The 22,576-nt window shown below is 43.0% G+C and overlaps 1 protein-coding gene across 11 annotated transcripts in view; it reads right to left on the bottom strand.

The window, feature by feature from the left end:
- Window positions 1-22,576, bottom strand: part of TNS3 (tensin 3) — a 430,864-nt gene that overhangs the window by 4,816 nt on the left and 403,472 nt on the right. For all 11 annotated transcript variants that reach the window (XR_012901850.2, XM_006136339.5, XM_006136336.5 and 8 more), the window contains 7 exons: window positions 20,172-20,303; window positions 16,308-16,403; window positions 14,133-14,210; window positions 11,328-11,405; window positions 4,050-4,218; window positions 2,240-2,308; window positions 2,094-2,120 (listed from right to left, as the gene is read on the bottom strand). Coding sequence is in view for 10 of the 11 variants with exons in the window: in XM_006136339.5 (XP_006136401.3) it covers window positions 2,094-2,120; window positions 2,240-2,308; window positions 4,050-4,218; window positions 11,328-11,405; window positions 14,133-14,210; window positions 16,308-16,403; window positions 20,172-20,303 (649 nt within the window). In the remaining variant the exon portion in view is untranslated. The remainder of the gene's footprint in view (window positions 1-2,093; window positions 2,121-2,239; window positions 2,309-4,049; window positions 4,219-11,327; window positions 11,406-14,132; window positions 14,211-16,307; window positions 16,404-20,171; window positions 20,304-22,576) is intronic.

Raw genomic sequence — 22,576 nt, 5'->3', positions numbered from 1 at the left:
AAGGCAGGGCACTGGAGGGGGGCGTGAAATGACTTTGTCTATTACTGAATCAGTCACTGACTTACTCAGAAACTCTGGAAAAATCACTTAAGACTTACTTTTTAAAAACCTTACACTATTGTTGGGTAAGTCACATTCTGAGTGCTCATCATGAAGCAGCTAGAACCTGAACTGTGGAGGTGCTGAGCACCTAGAACACAGCTGAAGCCAATGAGCACATTAGAGTGGACTTAGGTACTTCTTCCATCTCTCAATAGCTGCTCTCCCATTCCTTCCTTCGACTTTTATAACTAATAAGAAAGCCCTTAATTTAGCTTGTAAACTAAGGTGTGTAATGTTCAAGCCCGTCCACTATCCAAAATGATCCTGAAAATTACAGTCCTCTTGGACAGACTAAATCTAGTGAAAGTTTCCCTATAATACCGCTACAAAATACTTCAACCCACAACCAGAAAGGACCTATCTGTAGACAATTTCTATCCCCCAGACACTTTAGTTCTTGCCTTGCTAAAAAGGTACAAAATGTGGTTGTGTTTTTTAATACATCAGTCCTTATTTCCTAGGAATTCGACTGGACCATTTAACTCATTCCACACTAATAGAAAGTTAACAACTTCAGTCAATACAGCCTGGGCTGGATTCAGACTGGCACCTGCAGATGCAAGGTTCTACTGGATTCCACTACCAACCCTCTGAACCAGTGGTCCCCAACCATTTGGGGTTGCCGGGTGCCAGAAGGCGTGGCCGTTCGCCCGCCGGGCGCCCGGGGGGGGCAGGGCCCCCCATAGCTGCATTCCGGGGCCGGCGCTCTCCCCTCAAGCGCTGTGCTCCCGGGGCCGGCGCTCTCTCCCCCAAGCGCCGCGCGCCCGGGGCCGGCGCTGGTGCTCTCCTTCCCCCCCCCCCCCTCCGCCAAGCACCGCACGCCCGGGGCTAGCGCTTTCTCCCCCCCCCCCCATGCGCCGCGGGGGGTGAATCCGCGGCGCCCCCGGGGCCGGCGCTCACAGTGCGCCACGCACCCGGGGCCGGCTCCGGCACCGCGCATGCGCCATGTGCCCGGGGCCAAGCCAGCCCTGAGCACTTGGCGGGCACCGAGAAATGCCTCCGCAGGTGCCATGGCGCCCGCGGGCACCGTGTTGGGGACCACGGATCTAAGCCCTCCCCAAGCAGCATTTTTAATATCTATCATACCATGCAAGGGAGAGGCAAAAGAAAATATAGAAAGACACCAAGTCCCTTTCAATATGCTTTGGGAGTTCTAAAAATATCCCAATTCTGAAAATGAAGTTTTAATGCTAAATCCAAAGTCAAAAAAGAAAATTTGGTACTTATCTACCTGCAGGTAATGGCACTTCAGTATTTTAAGTTCAGCAGAGAAGGTGAACAAGCGTGTGTGTATGTGTGTGTATGGAGCAGGGAAAGCAATTAAATGGGGGTGTTACGTCATAACATTAGCCTTGCCTCAAATTTCCTGTAGCAATTATTTTAAACTTTAAATCCACTAAACTATTCAAAGTAGGAAGCAAGAGACTCTTGGAGCTATTCTTCCTCAACATGACATTCTTTCGAACACCAGGTATATTACAGGTTGAATCTCTCTCGTCCAGAACGTTCTGATCTAGAAACATCTGTCATCCAGAATGATTTTAGTTAGCCAGATGTCCACTTTTCACTGGTGTGGCCAAGTTTCCAGTGATCCCATAAAGTTTGTTTACAGCCACCAGTGCTGGCTTTCAGTGTTCTGTGCTGTTATTTAGCTCTAATTTACCCCTAAATGTCCTCTAACAGCCAAGTAAGCAGTGGAAGTGTTGGTAATGCTGCTAGACAATATTGACTTTCATGGTCCGGAAAGTTCTCTGGTTTGGAACTGGTCAGGTACCAAGGGTGCCAGACTAGAGAGGTTCAATCTGTATATACATCGTAAGGTTTTTAATGCTTTAGTCTCCAGTAGTGCAATTCTTTATATATGTTAAGGATTAAAGTATGGGTCTAGGAGCTTTAGAGAAAACTTAAATCACAACCTCAAGTCTGAAGTATGTTCCTAAAGAAGCCATAATAATATGTGAACAGACAGACTAGAACTACTATCAACTTACTTTGCTGAAGGTCCCTCTTTCATCCATCTTGTTGAATAAAGGAAGGGAACAGCAACAGGAGCAAAATACAAAGCAAAAAAAACACATTAGTTTCTTGTAGGTCAAAATCCACCAAAAACATTAGAAACAGCATTCCCTGTCCTTACTTTCTGTCTTGTGGATCCAAAGCACAGAAGATAACAGTGTTGACTGGATAATGTCTTCGGAAAAAGAGTCTGATAGAAGAGAATAAAAGAAGTTTTAAGCAAGTTTAAGACTCCGAGCGGACTCAAGAAATAGGCTAACCTCCCTAGGCCAGATTGCCAAAAGCTCACCCTCCTTTTTGAAAATAAGACTTTCAGAAGTATTGCTGAGTGCTGACGGCTTACACCAGAGCCAATTTTAAGCATTAATCATTCAAGATAACAGCACTGTTGGGTGCCTTTAGCGTGCATGGTCTTCAGTAGTATTTGAAAGTAGCAGCACCTTTAGAGTGCATCTACACAGCACCTGTAGCTTTAGGGTGCGTCTACACAGCACCCTTACAAATTGTATAGCTTATTTCGCCAAATTTCAAAATAACTCATTATTCTGAAATGCCACTTAAACCTCATGGAATGAGGGTTACCAGGATGTCAGAATGAGCTGCCCATTATTTCTAAATCTATTTCAAAATAATGGGCCGCTTTAATAGATGGAGAACAGCTATTTCAGGATGCTTTCAGTATCCCAAAATAGCTCCACAGTGTAGATGTACCCTTAGAGAAGCACTCATCAGCCTGGAAAATGTAACCCTCAGAGCAAAAACAAGGCTCATGGTTATGCTTCTATTTATGAAGCATACCACTGTGGAACCAGTGGCTCATTCAACCGTTTCAGTAACATAAGGATGGAACTTCACCACCACATATTTTTCAAGTTTAATATCAGTATTCTTGTTTTTTAGGCGCCTACATTAGCAGAAATCAATCTTCTGCCAGAGTGATAGGTTGAGACAAGCACATCTCCCACTGCAACAAAATGAAGAAACCCATACTTGTTTTCCCAATAGCTTTGAATAATAATATAAAGAGAGCGGCCCACAAGAGATAAACCAGTAAACCCTCTTCCAGTGTACCACTTAGTGCCAGAGTTCTCAAACCTGTGTCTAAAGTGAGATACAGGAAATACGAAAGCACATACTTCTGAAAATCAGTCTGTGTCAGGTATCTAAAGTTAGCTACTCATCTTTGGAAATTGTGGCTTAGGGTTTGGCCCTCCAAATTCAGACCTAGTACAAATGACTGCCGCTTCACTGAAATCAGTGGGTCTGAGTTTGGCTTTTAATCTTAAACAATATTTCCCCCTTAAAGAACAAGTTTTTAAATAGTTGGAAAAATGTACAGACTATGCAGCAACCCTAGTAGTATTCAGCAAGCGGACATATTTTTTGATACAACAGTTGGCATATACTAGGCGCACCAAAGTAAGTTTTACATACCAATGGTGCAGTGATTGCTTAAACCAATGCTGCTGTGCAGCAGTGTACATTGGACATTACAGTTTCGGTGAGCAGGATAGGTGGGAATGCCGGCCAGGACACTGGAATAACCCTATCGGCTGTTAGAAAATGTTATGAAATCATTAAACATCGGCATATGGAAGGTGCCATTTGGATGAAGTGTGAATAGCTCAATACCATACTAAACCCAATCTGATGTGCGACCTGGCTCTATACTTAATTTAGATTGAAGAAACTGTGCTACTACTATATGGAGACTGTATAAAGGGATTAGAAGGAATAGTTCTGCAGCTGTTTTATTAGTGTACAGCAATTAGGGTGACTATATGTCCCTATTTTTGGGACAGTTCTGATATTTGGGGGTCTGTCTTATATAGGGCATCTACTACCTTCCCAACCCCATAATTTTTCACACTTGCTGTCTGGTCACTCTAACAGCAATGTCTGGCCAGAGCCGAAAACCCCATTTCACTTACTTTCTTTGATTATCTGTCAGTGTGATCCCCTGTGCAGACACCTTGAAATGGACAACAGTAGAGATGGGAGGAGGATCTTGCATCAATGTTATGCTCAAGGCTTTCTGCACTGCCTGATAGCCAGTGAGGGACTCCATTTCCACAGAGTTCAGATACCAAACATTGCATGCTGTAAAGAGCAGAGAATAGGTTTCAAGAACAGGGGTGGGTTTTGCTTAGCTGAGTTCTGTTCAATTCTTTGTCAAATGAACTTCACAATCTTCCACCTTTGCCAACAAAGTCAGGCTGGTGGTGGTGAACAATTTTTTATTTTTTTTAATAATGGAGATTGCCTATCTCCTAGAACTGGAAGGGACCTTGAAAGGTCATCAAGTCCAGTCCCCTGCCTTCTCAGCAGGACCAAGTACCATCCCTGATTAATTTTTGCCCCAAATCCCTAAATGGCCTTTGCAAGGATTGAACTCACAACCCTGGGTGCAGGCCAATGCTCAAACCACTGAGCTATCCCTCCCCCCTCTAGTGACTAATCTAATTAGTGACTAATAAGATGTTCTTGTTCCAACGTCCCTCTTGTCATCTTCTCCTTCTATTTGTCTCGTCCCATGGGTATGCCTGACCAACCATGGAACGGAGGCTGCCTCTCATTTTGCTTAAATTCAGACGGTTTGCTTAATTTAAAGTATCTAGCACAACGGGGCCCTGATCCCTCATTGAAGTCTTTAAGTACTTCTGAAATCTAAATTATAAATGCAATTGATAAAACACAATCACAGTGTTGAGAGATGGCAATGATTACAGTGACCATTTGGCTTTGGGAGGAAGAATGGAGTACTTTGGCCTTCAGACTTAATTACTGCAGATAATACAGAAACTCCAGAAACCACAAGTTTGCAGGGTGAGTTCACAGGTGTTCACATTTTCAAAGAGTGTCTAAATTGCACACCAACAGAACTATTTACTTTTTGGCAAAACAACAAGAATGTCTTATTTCAAAAGAAAACAAAATAAAGAGAGAAAAATTTACTTCCCTTTACTTGTAGAGGGTTTTTGGTGTGTATTTTAGTTTCAGTTCAAAAGCAACTTTAAGAAAAATAAAAAATATGATTTCATATCTTTTGGGTTCAAACTTTAAAAAATGAATTCTACTTAGGCTTTGTCTACACTTCCAAGACCCTTAGCAAGGGGAGTATTTAATAGTGCTGGGAGCCTGTTTACACTGATGCTTTACAGTACTGTAACTTGCTGCACTCCGTGGGTGTTGTTCACACCCCTGAGTGAGAAAGTTACTTGCCAGTGTAGATAAGCCAGTTTGGGGTGTGTCAACTCAATCTTCAAAAATACCTATAATTCCAGCAGAAATGTATTGAAACCATAAAAGTGAAAATCTAATCTACAGTGTTTCATTTGTTTCATTGTATCTTTATGATCAGTGGTTCATAGACTTCAATATGTTCCAATAATTGTTCTACACTTCACTGTGCAGTATTTGAGTGTACCTGATACCTGATCTCTTGTTCAAAAAAATGCAAGGGGCATTCAAGCTATGATTTGGCAAGCCACACAAGAGAACTACCGGAGAACCTCAGAGTTACAAACACATCAGGAATGGCGGTTGTTTGTAATTCTGAAATGTTTGTAGTACTGAACAAAATGTTATGGTTGATCTTTCAGAAGTTTACAACTGAACACTGACTTAATACAGCTCTGAAACTTTACTGTGCAGAAAAATGCTGCTTTTAACCATCTTAATTTAAATGAAATAAGCACAAAATGTCCTTACCTTTTTTTAAAAAATTCTCCCTTTATTTAATAAAATAAAAAAGGGAGAGTTTAAAAATTTTAACATTTTACTCTACTGTATCTCTCTCTCTCTCTCTCTCACACACACACACACACACACACACACACACACACACACACACACACACACACACACACACACACACACACACACACACACACACACACACACCCCCTCTCTCTCTCTCTCTCTCCTTCCAAATGTGGTTGACTGGTCAGTTTGTAACACTGATGTTGTGAAGTCGATCAGAGTTCAAAAAAGTGCAAGATAAATTCATGGCATCAATGGCATTAGACAGAATAGACAGGGATAGTGTCCCTAGCCTTGGTTTTCCAGCAGCTGGGAATGGGCAAAGGGGATGGATCACTTGATGATTACCTGCTCTGTTCATTCCCTCTGGCACCTGGCATTGACCACTGTTTGAATACAATCTTCTGGGCTAAATGGACTTTTGGTCTGACCCACTATGGATGTTCTTATTGGTTAGAAGTATGATGAGCTACTGTACACACATGCTTAAAGTTAGGCACATGCTTAAGTACCTTGCTGAATTGGAACCTAAGAGACAGAGAATTTAATAATCCGGAATAATTTCTTACAGCCAATTAAGAACCTTTCTGGAACTGTCCTAATCTTCAGTGCACTCAGCATCGGTTCACAGAATAAACATGCTTAAGTTAAAAACACAAATACTAACAAAATATCCTGACATGAACATTGTGCAGCTGCCCAGGCTAGAATTTAAAATTATTGAATATGTGTTGAGTTGTATGTGTTACACACCACTGAAAATTCAAATTTCATACTATAACCAAAAAGTTAGGAGATGGGAAAAAAATTATAATTTCTCTTTTTATTCTACTCTCAGGCAAAATTCAGGCAAAATCTTCCCCATACTGTTTTGATATAGACTGAACAATCTTATAATTCCAGCAGGACTATCAAGCAAATTACCTGCATATTTACAACCCACTGACTTTAACTTGAGATGTGAGTCAATGAAGAATTTGGCCCAAAGGTAGACATTCCAAGTTAAAAGATGAAAAGGATGAGAAAATGCACTGATGTGAGGCAGTTATCTGAATACAAATTCCATTTAGTTCAACTTCAGACAGCCAAAAGTAAACAGATGGCTTATCCCGTGCATACATTTTCTTATCATGAATGAGAAAAATCCTAAAACATATTGCTGCATTAGCCTCAATCACTTTTGTTTGAATTAGTTATAATTTATTTCATTGCAAGAAAAACTTCAGGGAAATGAGGGAGGAAGAGTGAAGGAACATTAATTACTGAATTCCTTTATATAATTTATCTTTCCAGAATTCTAAATACTACTCCAAGTTATGAACCCTCTATCTTTCACATAATTACTCTACATGTTTGATTTAAATCTACAGTTTTGCATCAGAGAGCTTTTCCTCACAGGAGACTAGCCTTGACTCTCAGTCACATTTCTAATCACTTGTGATGTTTGCACAGATTCTCTTTCTTTTGCAGCAGACATTCCACTGTTGCCAACAGCTTCATATGCTTTTGTTCCTAAAAAAACAAATAACTTTTTTGTCATGGATAGGTCTCCCATAGGATTTTACTGCTAGAGAGCAGTACTTTCTCTAGTTAGAATAAATGATATATCATCCACTTCCTAGACATTTTTGGGAGGCACCACAAGGAATGTCAAATTAAGGACAGTGATATAGTTTTGTGATTAAGAGAGATTTTTATGGGAACAGACTGGAAGGAATCCCCAATTCTGATGCATAGTATGTGCTCTTATCTGATATGTGGTGCAAAGGGGAACAGACAGCAGTAATCCTATAGAAACTGTGTTAGGAGCAAGCTGGAAAAAAACAGATGGCTACGTGATAGCATCCTCCCTACAAAGTAGTCATTCCCTCTACACTTTACCGCTGCCACTTTGTAGTCACATCTGTTTGAGTTGGGGAAGACAGCTACCCAATATGGCACATTCATGAACTTTATTATAATTTATGATTGGAAAAAGGCAAATGTAGTGCCCATCTTCAAAAAAAGGGAAGGAGGACAATCCAGGGAACTATAGACCTGTCAGTCTTACTTTGGTCCCTGGAAAAATCATGGAAGGGATCCTTAAAGAATCCATTTTGAGGCACTTGGAAGAGTAGAAAGTGATCAAGAATAGTCAGCATGGATTCACAAAGGGCAAGTCGTGCTTGGCCAATCTGATTAGCTTCTATGATGAGGTAACTGGCTCTGTAGACATGGGAAAGTCAGTGGATGTGATATACCTTGACTTTAGCAAGGCTTTTGATACGGTCTCCCACAATATTCTTGCCAGCAAGTTAAGGGAATGTGGATTGGATAAGTGAACGGTAAGATGGATAAAAAGCTGGCTAGAAGGTCGGGCCCAGCGGGTAATGATCAGTGGTTCGATATCTGGATGGCGGTCGGTTTCTAGCGGAGTGCCCCAACGTTCGGTTCTAGGATTGGTTTTGTTCAATATAAAAACATAAGAACAGACGTACTGGGACAGACCAAATGTTCATTTAGCCCAATAGCCTGTCTGCCAACAGTGGCCAAAACCAGGTGCCCCAGAGAGAGTGGACCAAAGACAATGATCAAGCAATTTGTCTCCTGCCATCCTCCTCCAGCCTCTGACAAACAGAAGCCAGGGGCACCATTTCTATCCCCCAATAGCCTTTTATGGACCTAACCTCCATGAAATTATCTAGCTTCTCTTTAAACTGTTATAGTCCTAGCCTTCACCGCCTCTTCTGGCAAGGAGTTCCACAGGTTGACTACACGCTGTGTGAAGAAGATCTTTCTTTTATTAGTTTTAAACCTGCTACCCATTACCTTCATTTGATGTCCTCTAGTTCTTTTATTATGGGAACTAACAAATAACTTTTCTTTATTCGCCCTCTCCGCACAATTCATGATTTTATATACCTCTATCATATCCCCCCTCAGTCTTCTCTTTTCTAAACTGAAAAGTCCCAGTCGTTTTAACCACTCTTCATATGGGACCCATTCCAAACCCCTAATCATTTTAGTTGCCCTTTTCTGAACCCTTTCCAAAGCCAAAATATCTTTTTTGAGGTGAGGAGACGATATTTGTACACAGTATTCAAGATGTGGGCGTACCATAGTTTAATACAGGGGCAGTAAGATATTCTGGGTCTTATTTTCTATCCCTATCTTAATAATTCCTAGCATCCTATTTGCCTTTTTGACTGCCGCTGCATACTGTGTGGAAGTTTTCAGGGAACTATCCACAATAACTCCAAAATCTCTTTCCTGATTTGTCATAGCCAAATTAGCCCGCATCATACTGTACGTATAGTTGGGGTTATTTTTCCCAGTGTGCATCACTTTACACTTATCCACATTACATTTCATTTGCTAATTAATATTTTTATTAGTGACCTGGATGAGGGGATGGATTGCACCCCCAGCAAGTTTGCAGATGACACTAAGCTTTGAGGAAGATATACTTGAGGGTAGAGATAGGGTCCAGAGTGACTTAGACAAATGAAATCTGATGAGGTTCAACGAGGACAAGTGCAGAGTCCTGCCCTTGGGATGGAAGAATCACAAGCATTGTTACAGGCTGGGGACCAACCAGCTAAGTTGTAGTTCTGCAGGAAAGGACCTGGGGGTTACAGTGGATGAGAAGCTGGATATGAGTCAACAGTGTGCCCTTGTAGCCAAGAAGGCTAATGGCGTATTAGGTTGCATTAGGAAGAACATTGCCAGCAGATCCAGAGAAGTGATTATTCCCCTTTATTCGGCTCTTGTGAGGCCATATCTGGAGTATTGTGTCCAGTTCTGGGCCCCCCACTACAAAAAGGATGTGGACACATTGCAGAGGGTCCAGCAGAAGGCAACAAAAATGATTAGGGGGATGGAGCATGTGACCTACGAGGCGAGGCTGAGGGAGTTGGGTCTGTTTAGTTTGCAGAAGAGAAGAGTGAGGGAGGATTTGATAGCAGCCTTCAACTTTCTGAAGGGAGGTTCAGAAGGGAGGTTTGTCACAGGCTACCAACTCTGGCACAAGACACTCCAAGTGGTAGGGCAAACATATCATGTCTTTTACAACTTCCCTATTCAACCCTAAGCTTCTGTTTCAAAATTAGATAGACCAAGATGGTTATTATATTTCCATTCAGTCACATGATCTTTGATTTTTCATTCCCCATATAAAGCTGCCTTACTACTCCCCAGATGAATAAAAGGAAACAAGCTAGAATTTCTCTTTTTCCAGAAGAAGGTTACATGTCTTGGATGAGAACCCAGCTAAATCCCAAGAGGAAATGTGTGCCTATTGCGCTGAGTTTATTTATAGCACTTTTCCTCCTGAATTCCTCTTCCTTGGCTGTAAGTCAAGTGGCCACCACACCCACTGCAGTGGTACTGGCAAACAAACACCAATATGTGCTTGCTTTCAGCATAACCTAGCAGAGACTGACCATCCCCTCAGCCACACATTCCTGCTCAAATACATCATTTAAAGTGCCACTGCACTTTTAAAAGTAAAAACAAAACAGCTGCATAATCACAGGAGGACACTCTCACTCTATAGCTGCTTGGAATAGCACTACGAATGCTCTATCATGCATCTGAACAGCTGTACAGCACTCTGACAGCTGAAGGCTAAAAAAGATTTGGCCAAGATCTTTTGGTCTGTGGCTTCTTTATCTGATGCAGACCACACTGATCCTCAGGTACATTTCAGAGCAGCCTGAAGGCCATTCTAGCAGTCAGGGATCACTGACACGTAGGAGTTATCTGGTTCTTTTGCCCAGGGCATGGCCGCTGCACTTGAGACAAAGAGGGTGGGCCGTGTAGTGAGTCACTCCTTTGCTGTAGGTAAACCACCTCCATGAGGAGAGTAGGTAACAGTGCTGGGAGCCTGTTTACACTGATGCTTTACAGCACTGTAACTTGCTGTGCTCTGGACGGAATGTGTTTTTCACAATCTCTGAGCAAGAAAGTTACAATGCAGTGAAGTGGCAGTGCAAACAAGCCCTCAGAGATGGTTTTATTTTGTTACAGTAGCAAGAAGCTGCTGCATCACAGCAAAGAACAAGGGTCCTTAGCAATAACACAGGATGACCAAGGAATCAGATATCTGATTTCCCTGCACCATATAGTCTCAGAAGGAGGACAAGCATTTTTAGGTGTGCTTACTAATTTTACAAATCTATGTGCTGCAGACAGTCATGCACATCCCATAAAACTAGAAACCTAGTTCTTCAAAACAGGTCTCTGCCACTTAGACAGTAATTGCACATCATTCTGTGGGCCAGACTCTAGAGGACTACACTGCACCCTCACTCACACACACAAATTTAACACATTACACGCTTTTCAATGGCATTTTAATGTACCCAATTCCTTTTTGTACCCTCCGCCTCTTATTGTTTTTTTTCCCTGTTTGTAAATACATTTGGTAGCAGCTGTAATTTCTTCAAGTATTAGAGAAATGTACTCACCTGCACCCTGCTTTAGGAGCTCTGCTGCTGAGTTTGCAGCAGTCTGTGGAGCGGTTTCTGCTATCTCCTCCAAGGGATCTACAAATATAAACCGTCACACACATTTTTATTGTGAGTTGGATTGAGAGGTCAATCTAGAAGGTCAACTAGGAGTCAGTCTTTTGGCATTATAACCTCATATACTGGATGACTCTTCGCCAGAAACATGAAACAATCCTGCAATGCATTAATACCATCCATGACATGTGATTACTGTTCTGCACAATTTTTTGGAGTGCTAGTAGCAGAGCACTTACAATACTAACCACATGCTAACCACAGAGACATCATGTCAAAATTCTTTCTTAATTTATGTTTCCTCATGTTAAACCTTAAAATTTTAAAATTAATTTAAAGAACCATAATGCACACTGATCATTTTAGCAGAACACACTGCAATTTGATCAGTGAAACTGATCTAATCAATTTAATATTTTTCTTCCATCACCTTTTGAAGTACAGGTTGAACCTCTCTAGTCTGGCACCCTTGGGAATCTGACCGGGGCGAAAACAGAGAATTTGCCGAAACACGGTGTGACGGGGCACTCGCGCCCCGCACCGAGAGTGCGCCGGGAGGTGCCGGGCGGGGGGACGGGGCACTCCCGCCCCGCGCGGAGGACACGCCGGGAGGCACCGGGCAGGTACATCGGGGGGCGGGGAACACGGCCCAGCCCGCCGTGGCGGGCCCCCGGGGCACACCGGCAGCCGGCACAGGGAGCGTCGGGGGGCAGCGTGCGCCGCCCAGCAGGGCCCAAGAAGAAGGGGCCGGGCAGGCGCCGAATGATGACGTCATAAGCGAGGGGCGGCCAGGAGGCGTCGCAGGGGAAGTGACGCAAGGGGGGAATGGAGCCGGCGGGGGATTTAAACCAAGGGCTGGCACGGTGGAGAGGAGCACGGTGGATGGAGCAAAGCGGGGAGAAACGGAGGGAGAGGTGAGACAGGAAGGGTCAAGGGAAGCGGGCCGGGAGGCCTGGTGGAGCAGGAAGCGGCCCAGGGCGGGGTCGTGGAGCCCGTGAGTGGGTGTGTTTTGGGGCGTTCCCCCATCCGCAAGGGAGGGACCACGGGTCCCTGCCTTTAGGGCCCTGGGCCGGGGTTCGGAGAGGGGGCGGGCCCGAACCCCCCTACTCCGCCAGCTGGCCGACCGGCTCGGGGGTAACGCGAGTGTGCGTGATAAAAGGGCCACCGGCCTTAAGTGTGACTTCTCAGGCTGAACTCTCTGTACCCCAATTAACTCAGAGTGGACTCTGGGGATGAACTGGTTTACAACGGGAAGTCAATATTGTCTAGCAGCATTACTAACACTTCTACTGCTTAATGGGCTCTTAAAAGACATTTAGAAGTAAATTAGAGCTAAAGAACAGCACAGAATACAGATCCAGGAATGGTGGCTGTAAACAAACGTTATGGGACCACGGGAAACTTGGCCATAGCCATGATAAGTGGACATCCAGCTAAAATCATGCTGGATCACAGACCAGAGTGTTGATAGAGAGTTTCAACCTGTATTCATGCACAGTCAAATGGTGTAATGGGTAGGCTGTATATATAGCAATGGAAGGTTTGATTTAGGATCTTTCCACTAAATTTTTTTTTTATTCTCAGACACATTTTGACTTTTCAGTTTTGTAGAAGTTTGTGTTTGTATAGAACTTATATTTAAGGCTATATTTGGGTATGGCATGGTTTCTCTTTCGGTAGGATTAAGATTCCTGATTCACTGCTTACTTTGGAACTACTTACAAACTTACAATTAAGTACATGTTAAAGTACTGCATGAATCATGACCAGAATGAGAAACCACAGACAGTTCATGTTCTAACGTCATCGCCACATTAAAAGGTTTGACTGTATCAGATTCCAGACTAGATTCATTAATTTCATGGCAATAGGTTCATCCAGGGCAACAAGCAAACGTTTCAACCCTGAACTCCGAGTACCGAAGGAACTTCCAGCTTCATGTGATAAGGAAAGGGTGGCAAAAGCACACCCATCCCGGTGATTTTTCTGTCTATCTAAAGGCAGAGCTCTGATTCAAATTCTTCTATGGGATGTTATTATGCTAAAATAGCTTTAAGATATGTTGTGGATTTACATAATTCCATTGCTATATTAGAGTACAGACATATAGTCTTTAGGAGTAGAAAAGTTTAAGAGTTCAATGGAAAACCGCAAGAATGTTTAACATTTCAGTAATACATCTGGTGTTTCCTATATAGGGGAGAATAAACAGACAACTCAACTGTTGTAGGCCAAAAATACACAGGAGCTGTTTTGTTGATGTGCTAGAGCAGTTTATGGAGTCACCACAACCCAGAACACAATTACAGTCCTGTAATCCATGTGCGCTTCAATATTTATTTTTTTGTTGCAATATTTAGACCTGCATAAACTGCTGTTCTTTCCCTCAACTACACCCTAAATGTATCTGCTTTTCTTTATCTTACTTTCCCCCCCATTAGAGGACTCTTGCTACCTATGCTTGGGTGATAGGTTGAATCTAACTATATCTGAGTATAATGGCAAATCAGCAAAATAAATATTTTTTAAAATATTGGATTGCACTGCTAATCACCATGAATTTTCACCGTACTAAACTGTTCTGAACTGCAGCTTGGATAAAAGCTCTTTGGCAACAATGAAATATTATTTCCTATGCATTCTTGTTCAGATATTTATACTGACATGTTCACTAGCCTTCAGATATAGTCATACTGAAGTAGAGCCCTGGCTGCGTATCACTCTTATTTTGTATTTCTATTAGCATACCTCTGTCTGGGATGAGTAGTTTGCAGGGTAATGCCAGAGGAGTAATGGAATGTTGATACACCAAAGCTGTCAAACTCCCTGCGGTTTGAAAAACAACAAAACATGCAAGATTACTTTTTGTGCACAAAAAGAATGCTTATGCGGTATGTTTGCTTTTCAGTATTTTACACGCTAAAGAAAACCCTTACAAATATTTACCCCTTGCTTTTAACTACCTTTTTGGTAATATTTAAAAGATCTATTTTCTCATCATTTTTTGTGTCTAACTCCTTTTTCATTAACTGCAGTCCCCATCACCACCCCCTCATCTTATTAAATACGTATTTACTTTAAGCAGAAAGATGACAATGATAATAAATGAATATTAATACATGCACATGCCTCCTTCTACTTAGTGCCCCGTGTCATCATTTGCTGTAACAAAATAGCAAAGCTGAGAATTTCAAGTCTAATTAAGGGATCTAGATTCTCTGTTTCCATTAAAATTAGTAGATCATAGTAACACTGATTGTCAATGCACATTTTACACTATATTTTGAGGCGTGATTGGTCAGTCTATTAGTGCAAATACAAGTTTACTTTAATTTCAGACCCTAAAAACTATGAATGTAACCATAACTTTACTTCTGGAGAAAATTACTGACTTTTTAAAAAAACTCTATAGATCATCACCAACTGATGCTCAGGCCCCATCTCACAATTGCTGAGAACCTTCCTTTTCTTGTATTGCCATTGAGAGTTGGTGGTGCCCAACAATTCAGAGATCTAGGTCTTAATGAGTCCTCTGTGGCCATGGAGGAGTCCAGTATAGCAGCTTAAGGGCAGGGAGTGGCTGGATGCAGAAGGAAGGTGGTGTCTCGGGTGAACTTGGAGCTGGGCATGAAGATCCCCCCTTGTGCTGTTTGAGGATATCCCTATCACAACTCCAAAGCTCAGGAAGAGATTTTTCCATTCAGGCTCCAGATCATCTATCTGGTACCTGACTTGGCTAATTAGGTTGGTTGCTGGACAGAAGAGATGGGTCTGCCAACATAATCAAAGCCAAAACATTTACAGTCAAGTATACCAGGGTGCATTAGTACTGGTGAATAGGTGCCAGATTGTGCATAGATACCCGCCTGAATAGTGATGTTCCTTCTTCAGTGTAGATTTTGACAGGAGAAATACTGAAAGTAATGTCTATGCAAAACAGCACACAAACTGCCATGGCATTTAGAAAATAAGAGGAGTGCTTTAGAAGGAGAATAGTTCAGTGGCTAGGTCTTTAGCTGTGGACTGGATATCTGGATTCAATTCTTTGCTCTAGTACAGACTGCCTGAGTGATAATGGGAAAGTCATTTAAATTAATTTTTTCAAAAATGCTTAAGCAACTCAGGATCCAAGCAATTTCCCTCTCAGCTATGAAACAAACACTATTGTCAAGCAAGTGCTGCACACTTGACTAGCCAACTCCGGCACATTTGGCGATATATGGTCAGGTGCCCCTTTTTCCAGTTCTTTGCAGTTGTGTGGCTCCTGCCTTCTGCCTTGGAGCCCCTGGCCAGAGGCTCCCAGGACCTCACTGCTTTCTGTGCAGAGCAGGGTGGGGAGATGTGCACTGATGTCTTAGTGTCCTCCTCCCCTCTCCCCACATATCCCGTGGGGACGTGGAACAGGGCTCAGAAGTCGAATGGAGCGACTGGCAGCTGCTGTGGTCTGAATGAACCTTTAGACTGGTGAGGGCACGGCCTCTCATACACTTAGCCAGCACACACACACTCTGTGGGCCACACAAGTGTCTAGGTTACGTGCCTCAACAAGTTAGAAATAGGACTGAACTAAAACCTCTGGTATGCAATCTCTCTCGCCACAAACAATGACACAGTTCAATCCCCCCGCCCCCTTTTACAGTCAACTTTACTTCAAACAGAACCTGCAATTAGTAAATCTATTCCTTCCATGGAAGGACAATCCAAGAGAAGTGATGTGCTTCCATCACATTACAATGCTCTAGGAAATATCCTCTACTACAATGTGGTTTTTTTTTCTATGTGGTCATGTAGATTAAAAGACCAATATCATGACAATATTACAAGAGATTCCAGCAGAAACCACCTTACTAAAGCTGCGAAGCACCCTGGGTGTATGCAAAATAGCCTCATTTTTTCCATGTCCTGTTTATGTACAGCACTTACCAAAATAGGGCTCGTTTGGGCATCCTTTCAACCGCACTCCCTTATGGGTGCATTCAATCAGAAAATGCCTGACAAGCTCATTTGACAAATCCCCAACTGAGGAAAAAAGAATAAAAAAACCACATGAAGCAATCTAATGAATAAGAGACGGCAGTCACAAATTAGAAGGTGTTTAGGATAGGTGCCTTCCTTACAACAAGTGAATGATTTGTACATAGAATTCAGACAGTGCACTAGCTATTTTAACACCGTGTCATCATCTGCAATGAAACATGCACTGTATAGCACACAGTATATCTGTATATCTACAGATAATCACTTCTAGCGTGCAACAATTCTACCTCTGGTTGACACCTAGATGGTTAAGAGGGTCTAAAACCTCCGGGGTATGTGTCTGTGTTTCGTAGGAGCTGGTAAGGCAAAGAAAACAGCTTGTTTCTCTTTCTCCTGAGAGTAAGGGAAGAAATGGGGGAGGGGAGAGAGCTGGAAATCAAGTCAAGACAAAAACATCAATGGGAGCTATGAAGAAGAAATATGGAAGTAACAAGGTCAAAAATTGTGATGTGTTCACTAATGTGAAGAGCCGGTGACCAGGTTAAAATGGAGGGAAGCAAAACAATAAAATACACACCATTACCACAAATATAAAACTAGCAGTAGGGCAGGCCTATGTTCCGATTAAACAATTCAAGTAAAAGATTTAGGTAACAGTGTTGACAAGTCACATGATTTCATCATGAAACTCACAAGATTTGACATTTTAATTAACACTCCGTGGCCTGGAGACATGATGAGATGAGAATCTCAGCTTTCATTTTGAAAAATGTTGCACTGAAAATCCTGAAACTGTAACTTGAGTGTAGCCTAAAGACTCAAAATCCAGGAAGCAAATCAAAAACACCCAAGAATCACTCATAAAAAATCTCACTAATTTTAAACCTGATTAATGGGATCTGATTCCTGATCTTTAAAAGCTTGAGGCTGACAACAGTGGACCTATACATATGGCGCTCCACATTGGCAATGAAAGGGTTACTCTATGGCAATGGGGCAAAATAGCTCATTGGAAATATGGATTCCAATATCAACAAAAGAATTACAAGTACTCTCCTTGTCTCTGATCTTATTAGTCACAGACCAGCAGTCACATGATAACTGTCAACCACATTCCATTGACAATGCTCAAGCAGGAATAAATGAAACAGCTACAAAAGCCAAACTTTGAAAAGTTGGCCCTTGAAAGAACAGCTTTCAGGAGAAAATGTGGATGGATGCCACAATAACAAAAGAAAAGGTGGTGGTAGAGAGACAAATTTATGCTCTCCAGGAAACTTAGAACTAGTGGTCCACAACTGTGTCCACATTGCTGACTGTCTCCCTGTTTCTACAGCATGGTTTACCTGCTTTGTATATGAGAAGGGGATAGACACATCGGCTTGATCCACAGCAGGCTTTTTAACATTTCTCATTATTGCTACCCTCGGCTCAATGAAGGTGCTGTGGCTTTGAAATGCACAAGAGCCCTGTAGCCAGACATCAACCACATCTTGGTTTCCGCCCACCTTCCGCCCACCTTCCACCCCCCCCCCGAGAGCAAGAGAAAGGCAGTCAGCCTTTGATGCCCTGGGAATGCAGTTGTGCTGCCTGTCCCTGACTCTACCATAAACAGAAACCAGACAGTAAATGGGCTAGCTGATGACTCGGGGCCTCCCGCCGTCCTGATGGCTAGTACCAGTAATTGACACACATGCACTATCCCAGGAGAGGAATCTTTGCCCATCACATACCAGAGATGCCCATTGTCTGCATTTTCCCAGATGTGAATTATGCTTTGCACCCTTCGTGGGAAACTTGGAATTCAAAGCCATTTTTCCTATTTGGCCACTTGGATGAAGTCTGCATGACCCAAGGGGTATAAAGAGGGGTATAGTAGGCCACCCCATTTGAGCTCCAATCATCTACACCTGCTGGCAGGTATTGATTGTCTCCCGAGGTCTGTGGGACGCCCAACCTCGTCCTACTTCTTCCCGAGGGATTGAGAGAAAGACGCTGGCCACCCCAAGTCTGGAACGCAGGGGTGAGAATTATACTTGCTAGGTGTCTATTTTGCATGCATTTAATAAGAGCTCAGAGAACCAAAAGGGTTTCATGGTACCTGTAAGTGACTTATTAGTGTAATTTCTGTCCTGTCCTTTGTAGTGGCTGTGTTATCTGTAACACAGCAGTAGCATTTAACAAATAAGTTTACCCTGTAACAATAAAATAGTAACTGTTTAAGCTTTAACCTGACTCCTTCAGTTGCTGTAACAGAACCAAGCACAATTTAAAAGAACTTCAGCCGGTCATAAGGGACAGGTATAGGAAGAGCTTGGGCGTTTTGGATTGTGTCACTCCCAGGTGACAGATCCGTTGGGGCATCTCTCAGCCTCCCCAGGCTGCCCGCTGCGAAGGGATTTCTGTATCCTAGCAGCTAAAATCTGAGGTGTAATAAGCTCTTCCTATAAACTCGGGGCGTCTGAGAGCCTGTTGGCTGCCCTCTGCGATGAGACCCCGGTCCTAGCAGTAAAGTCACAGATATTAAACTATTTTTCGGGGCGCCCTCCAGCCTCCTATGCTGCCCACTGCAACAAGACTTTGCGGCTCAGCAGTTGAAGACTTAGGTGTAACACACACGCACACACTGCCCTGACCGTTGGCTAACAAGCCCCCACTGGGGACTCTTGTACATTTCAAAGCTGGTATGCCCGCATGCAGCCTGGAGTCAGCGGGACTTCTCACTGGCCCCAAGCTGCGCGCAGTTCTGCATTTCTCCTTTGAAATGTACAAGAGCCCCCTTGAGGGCAATTGTACATTTCAAAGGAAGAATGTGGAAGTGCCCACTGACTAGTTGAGTAGTTGATGGAAATAACAAAAGAAAAGGTGGAAATTCCATCGACTGGTCAATTAACCGCAATTTAGCATTCTTAAAGTATACCGGTCTGATCCAGTGTGGCAACGCCTATGTTCCTATGTGACTTTTAAATCTGGAATAATGAAATCCAAGCGCCTGACCAACAGCGCACTTGAAATCTTTGGAAAACAGAACAAAGGACAGAAATGCTTGGAACAGACATTAACTGCTACTGTTTTTCAGGCAATGCTAGTTTCGGCAGTTTTGTTACCTCATTGGACAACATTTCCCAATATATACAAAGGGTTCTGAAAGAGAAAAGTTGTGGCCAGGTCAGTAGGCAAAATTAGAGCCAAGAACACTTCTTGGACACTGCCTCCTGAGTTTCCATATGCTGCTTAATGTGTTCCATATGCTCTCTTCATTTTCCCCTTCAGGCCTGAAAGTTATAAGTAATATGCTAGAGCATAATATAACATTGCCACACAGTTTCTTGTTTAGTTACGCTAATTTTTCTCAGATTTATTTCTGATGTACTGTTGTCTCAAAACAAATTCCTGGGCCAGATAAGTTCCATCTTCCACTAAGGCAAAAGATGTGCATGGTGGTATTTGGCATCCCACTGAGCCACAGTTCAAAAACAGACCTCTAATAACTGAGGAGGCTCAAATAGTGGGTTGGTGCTGGACTCCTGACAACAGTGTACAGTTCATGCACATCCAAGCTGTGTATATAATTACCAACTGTGTATGAAACGAACAAGCACAACATAAATATGTTCCACAATTCAACCTGGGAGAGATTGTTATTCACATTACAAAGAATCTAAATTGAGATTGGCAATTTGATTGACTCCGAATTGCATCTCTTGACATTTTAATTATGGAGAAGAGAGGATTTCTCTTAATTCGATATAGTAGTTATGCCTTGCCTATTTTGTGTGACTTAAACTGCAGATGAGAGTCATATAATACCTTTCTTGTTTAACTGCAGCACTGAAGGAGGTGGTGTAGCAACTTTCATAGCCAGCCCATAAGCTCCCCTGAACGAGTGGCTGTCTCGGACAATGAATGACCCTGGTTCCTGGTCCTTGAGAACGGCAATGGCTGTGAAGGATTCAGAGGGAGATTGAAAAAAAGTGTTTTAGTCCAACTAATAAACACAAAGACACTTTTTCAAATCCTCTTTAAAGCACTAGTAAAGAATGCTGGGTTCTTTTGTCTCCTACCCTACTGCCCTGGAATAGAATCCAAACCTTGGCTCCTAATCCAGGATATGATTCTGGGGTCTATACAATGCTCAGACAGCACAAGATTGTGAACCCTTTGCTCAAAAGGTACAGCTACTACAGAGAATGATCAAAGTTGCCGTTGTCGATCTTCCAGGGTTGAATTAGCGGGTCTAGTTAAAACAGAGGGGCACTCCGGTCGATGCTGGTAGTCATGCTTCCACGAGGAGATAAGGAAGTAAAAGAGAGAGTATTCTCCCTTTGACTTCCTGCAGTGTGGACAGCGCCATAAGTCAAACTAACATACTTTAACATAGCAGTAGTTGTGTATCTTAATGTGACCTTGTCCCGTAATGTAGATATACCCTAGTGAATACTACCTTACTACATGTCTAGCCTACAGGATTCACAATCTTGCCCACAAGTGTTTTACATGTTCAAAGCTAGAGACATTAATTAGTTAATCTCCATAATATCCCCATGAGGCAGGCACATTTTATGTAGTAGAGACTAGGCAGAGTGAAAACCTCCGATTTCATTTTTGGAGGGAAGAAGGGGTAGAATAAGGAACTTCAGGGAAGTTCAGAGGTGGGTTACAACACCCATCACAACCTCAAGCTGGCAACAATGATTCAAGACTTTCTATGGTTTTGGTTCAGGTCCATTTTGCTATGTTATTACTATTTGTAAAAATGGTGAATGATTTACAAGAAAACATCCTTTAAGAGACAGAACTATCTTCCCTTTCTGCCTTTGAGAGACCAGTTCAGAGACCGTTCAGGAAACAGTGGCACTCTGGCAAACGCTACCCTTGCTTGAACATGCAAAGACATGAACACAATTCCCTGCAATCGAAACAGCCAGCACTTTTCTTCTCTAGTGCTCTGACCCAGCATGCATTTGTGTTTAGGCAAAGAAGAAAATTGATTCCTGAAGATATTTTGTTTACTTGTTTAAAAAGAAATGTAACTTGAAGTATGGCCCCCAACAGTGAGACTACACAAAGGTCTTCTCCAAAGCCCTAATAACGGGCACAAAATTTTCATCATGCTCTAACAAGATAGCCTAGTGGCATACAGCAGTGGTTCCCAACCTTTTTCATAGCGGGGAATGGCAAACCTATTCACAAACTTTTGGCGAACCGGGCAACATTTTATTTGCATTTGTGTGTTCATTATGCAAATAATAACTATGCAAATATGCAAACAAAATGTTATCAGTCAGCCAAAAGTCCCAGCCCTCAGAGACCCCAAGTGCCAGCCCTGATTTCTAGAGCCTTCCACTACCTCCCAGTGCCAGCCACTAGGAGCTCCCTAATATGAGCCCCATGCCCACAGCCCCCCCCAGGATTAGCTTCGCTCCTGGAGCCCCTCAGTGCCAGCCCTGCTCCCTTCACCTAGCCCTACGCTGCCTCCCAGCCACCAACTGAGCACTGCTGCCCACGTTGAGGCTGCTCTAAGGCTGCTGTGCTGGGCTCCACACAGTCTTCCCGCTGCACAGCCAAGCACTCTTCCATGTCTACCTGCTGCTGGTTGGTTGAGAGGCAGTGCAGGTCATACCTCTCCTAACAGCCATGGCGGGAGCAGTGTACCCCAGCCCGGGCCCCCAAAGTCACCGTAGCTTGGCAGTGGGCCACAGACCGGTGGTTGGGAACCGCTGGCATACAGTACTAGCAATTACAAGGAATACTAAAGGTATTCTTTCTCTCCCCTCTCATTGTAAGCAGAGAGAGATGTGTAGGTAGTGCTTTTTGAAATTCTGAGAATTGGATTACTTTTTGTTCTGTGATCTCTGCCTGGGGACTATGAGATGGACTATATATAGCAGGATTGGCTTCCAGAGAGGTTGCTACATGGCTTTGAATCAAAGTACTGTGTAGCCCAGAGTCAGGAAGCCAAGGGCTTAACTTTTCTTTGTGGCAAGGTCCAGGGTCATATAATAGGGTACAGAATGATGTGATTTCACCTAATACCTTTGCAGGATTCTATTTTTCAGCCCGTGTTTCTTTTTACCCTTTAAGTTTTAAATAACCCCCTGCCTGCCTAATTTTTGGCAATGTTGCAAAGAAAACTCAGGGGCTACGTCTACATTGGCCCCTTTTCCGGAAGGGGCATGGTAATTTTTGAAATCGCAATAGGGAAATCCGCGGGG

The sequence above is a fragment of the Pelodiscus sinensis genome, chromosome 2 (assembly GCF_052426305.1).
Source record: "Pelodiscus sinensis isolate ZL-2025 chromosome 2, ASM5242630v1, whole genome shotgun sequence".
NCBI classification, from domain to species: Eukaryota; Metazoa; Chordata; order Testudines; family Trionychidae; genus Pelodiscus; species Pelodiscus sinensis.
The sequence above is the reverse complement of the archived record's forward strand: the minus strand, read 5'-3'. Positions and strand labels throughout refer to the sequence as shown.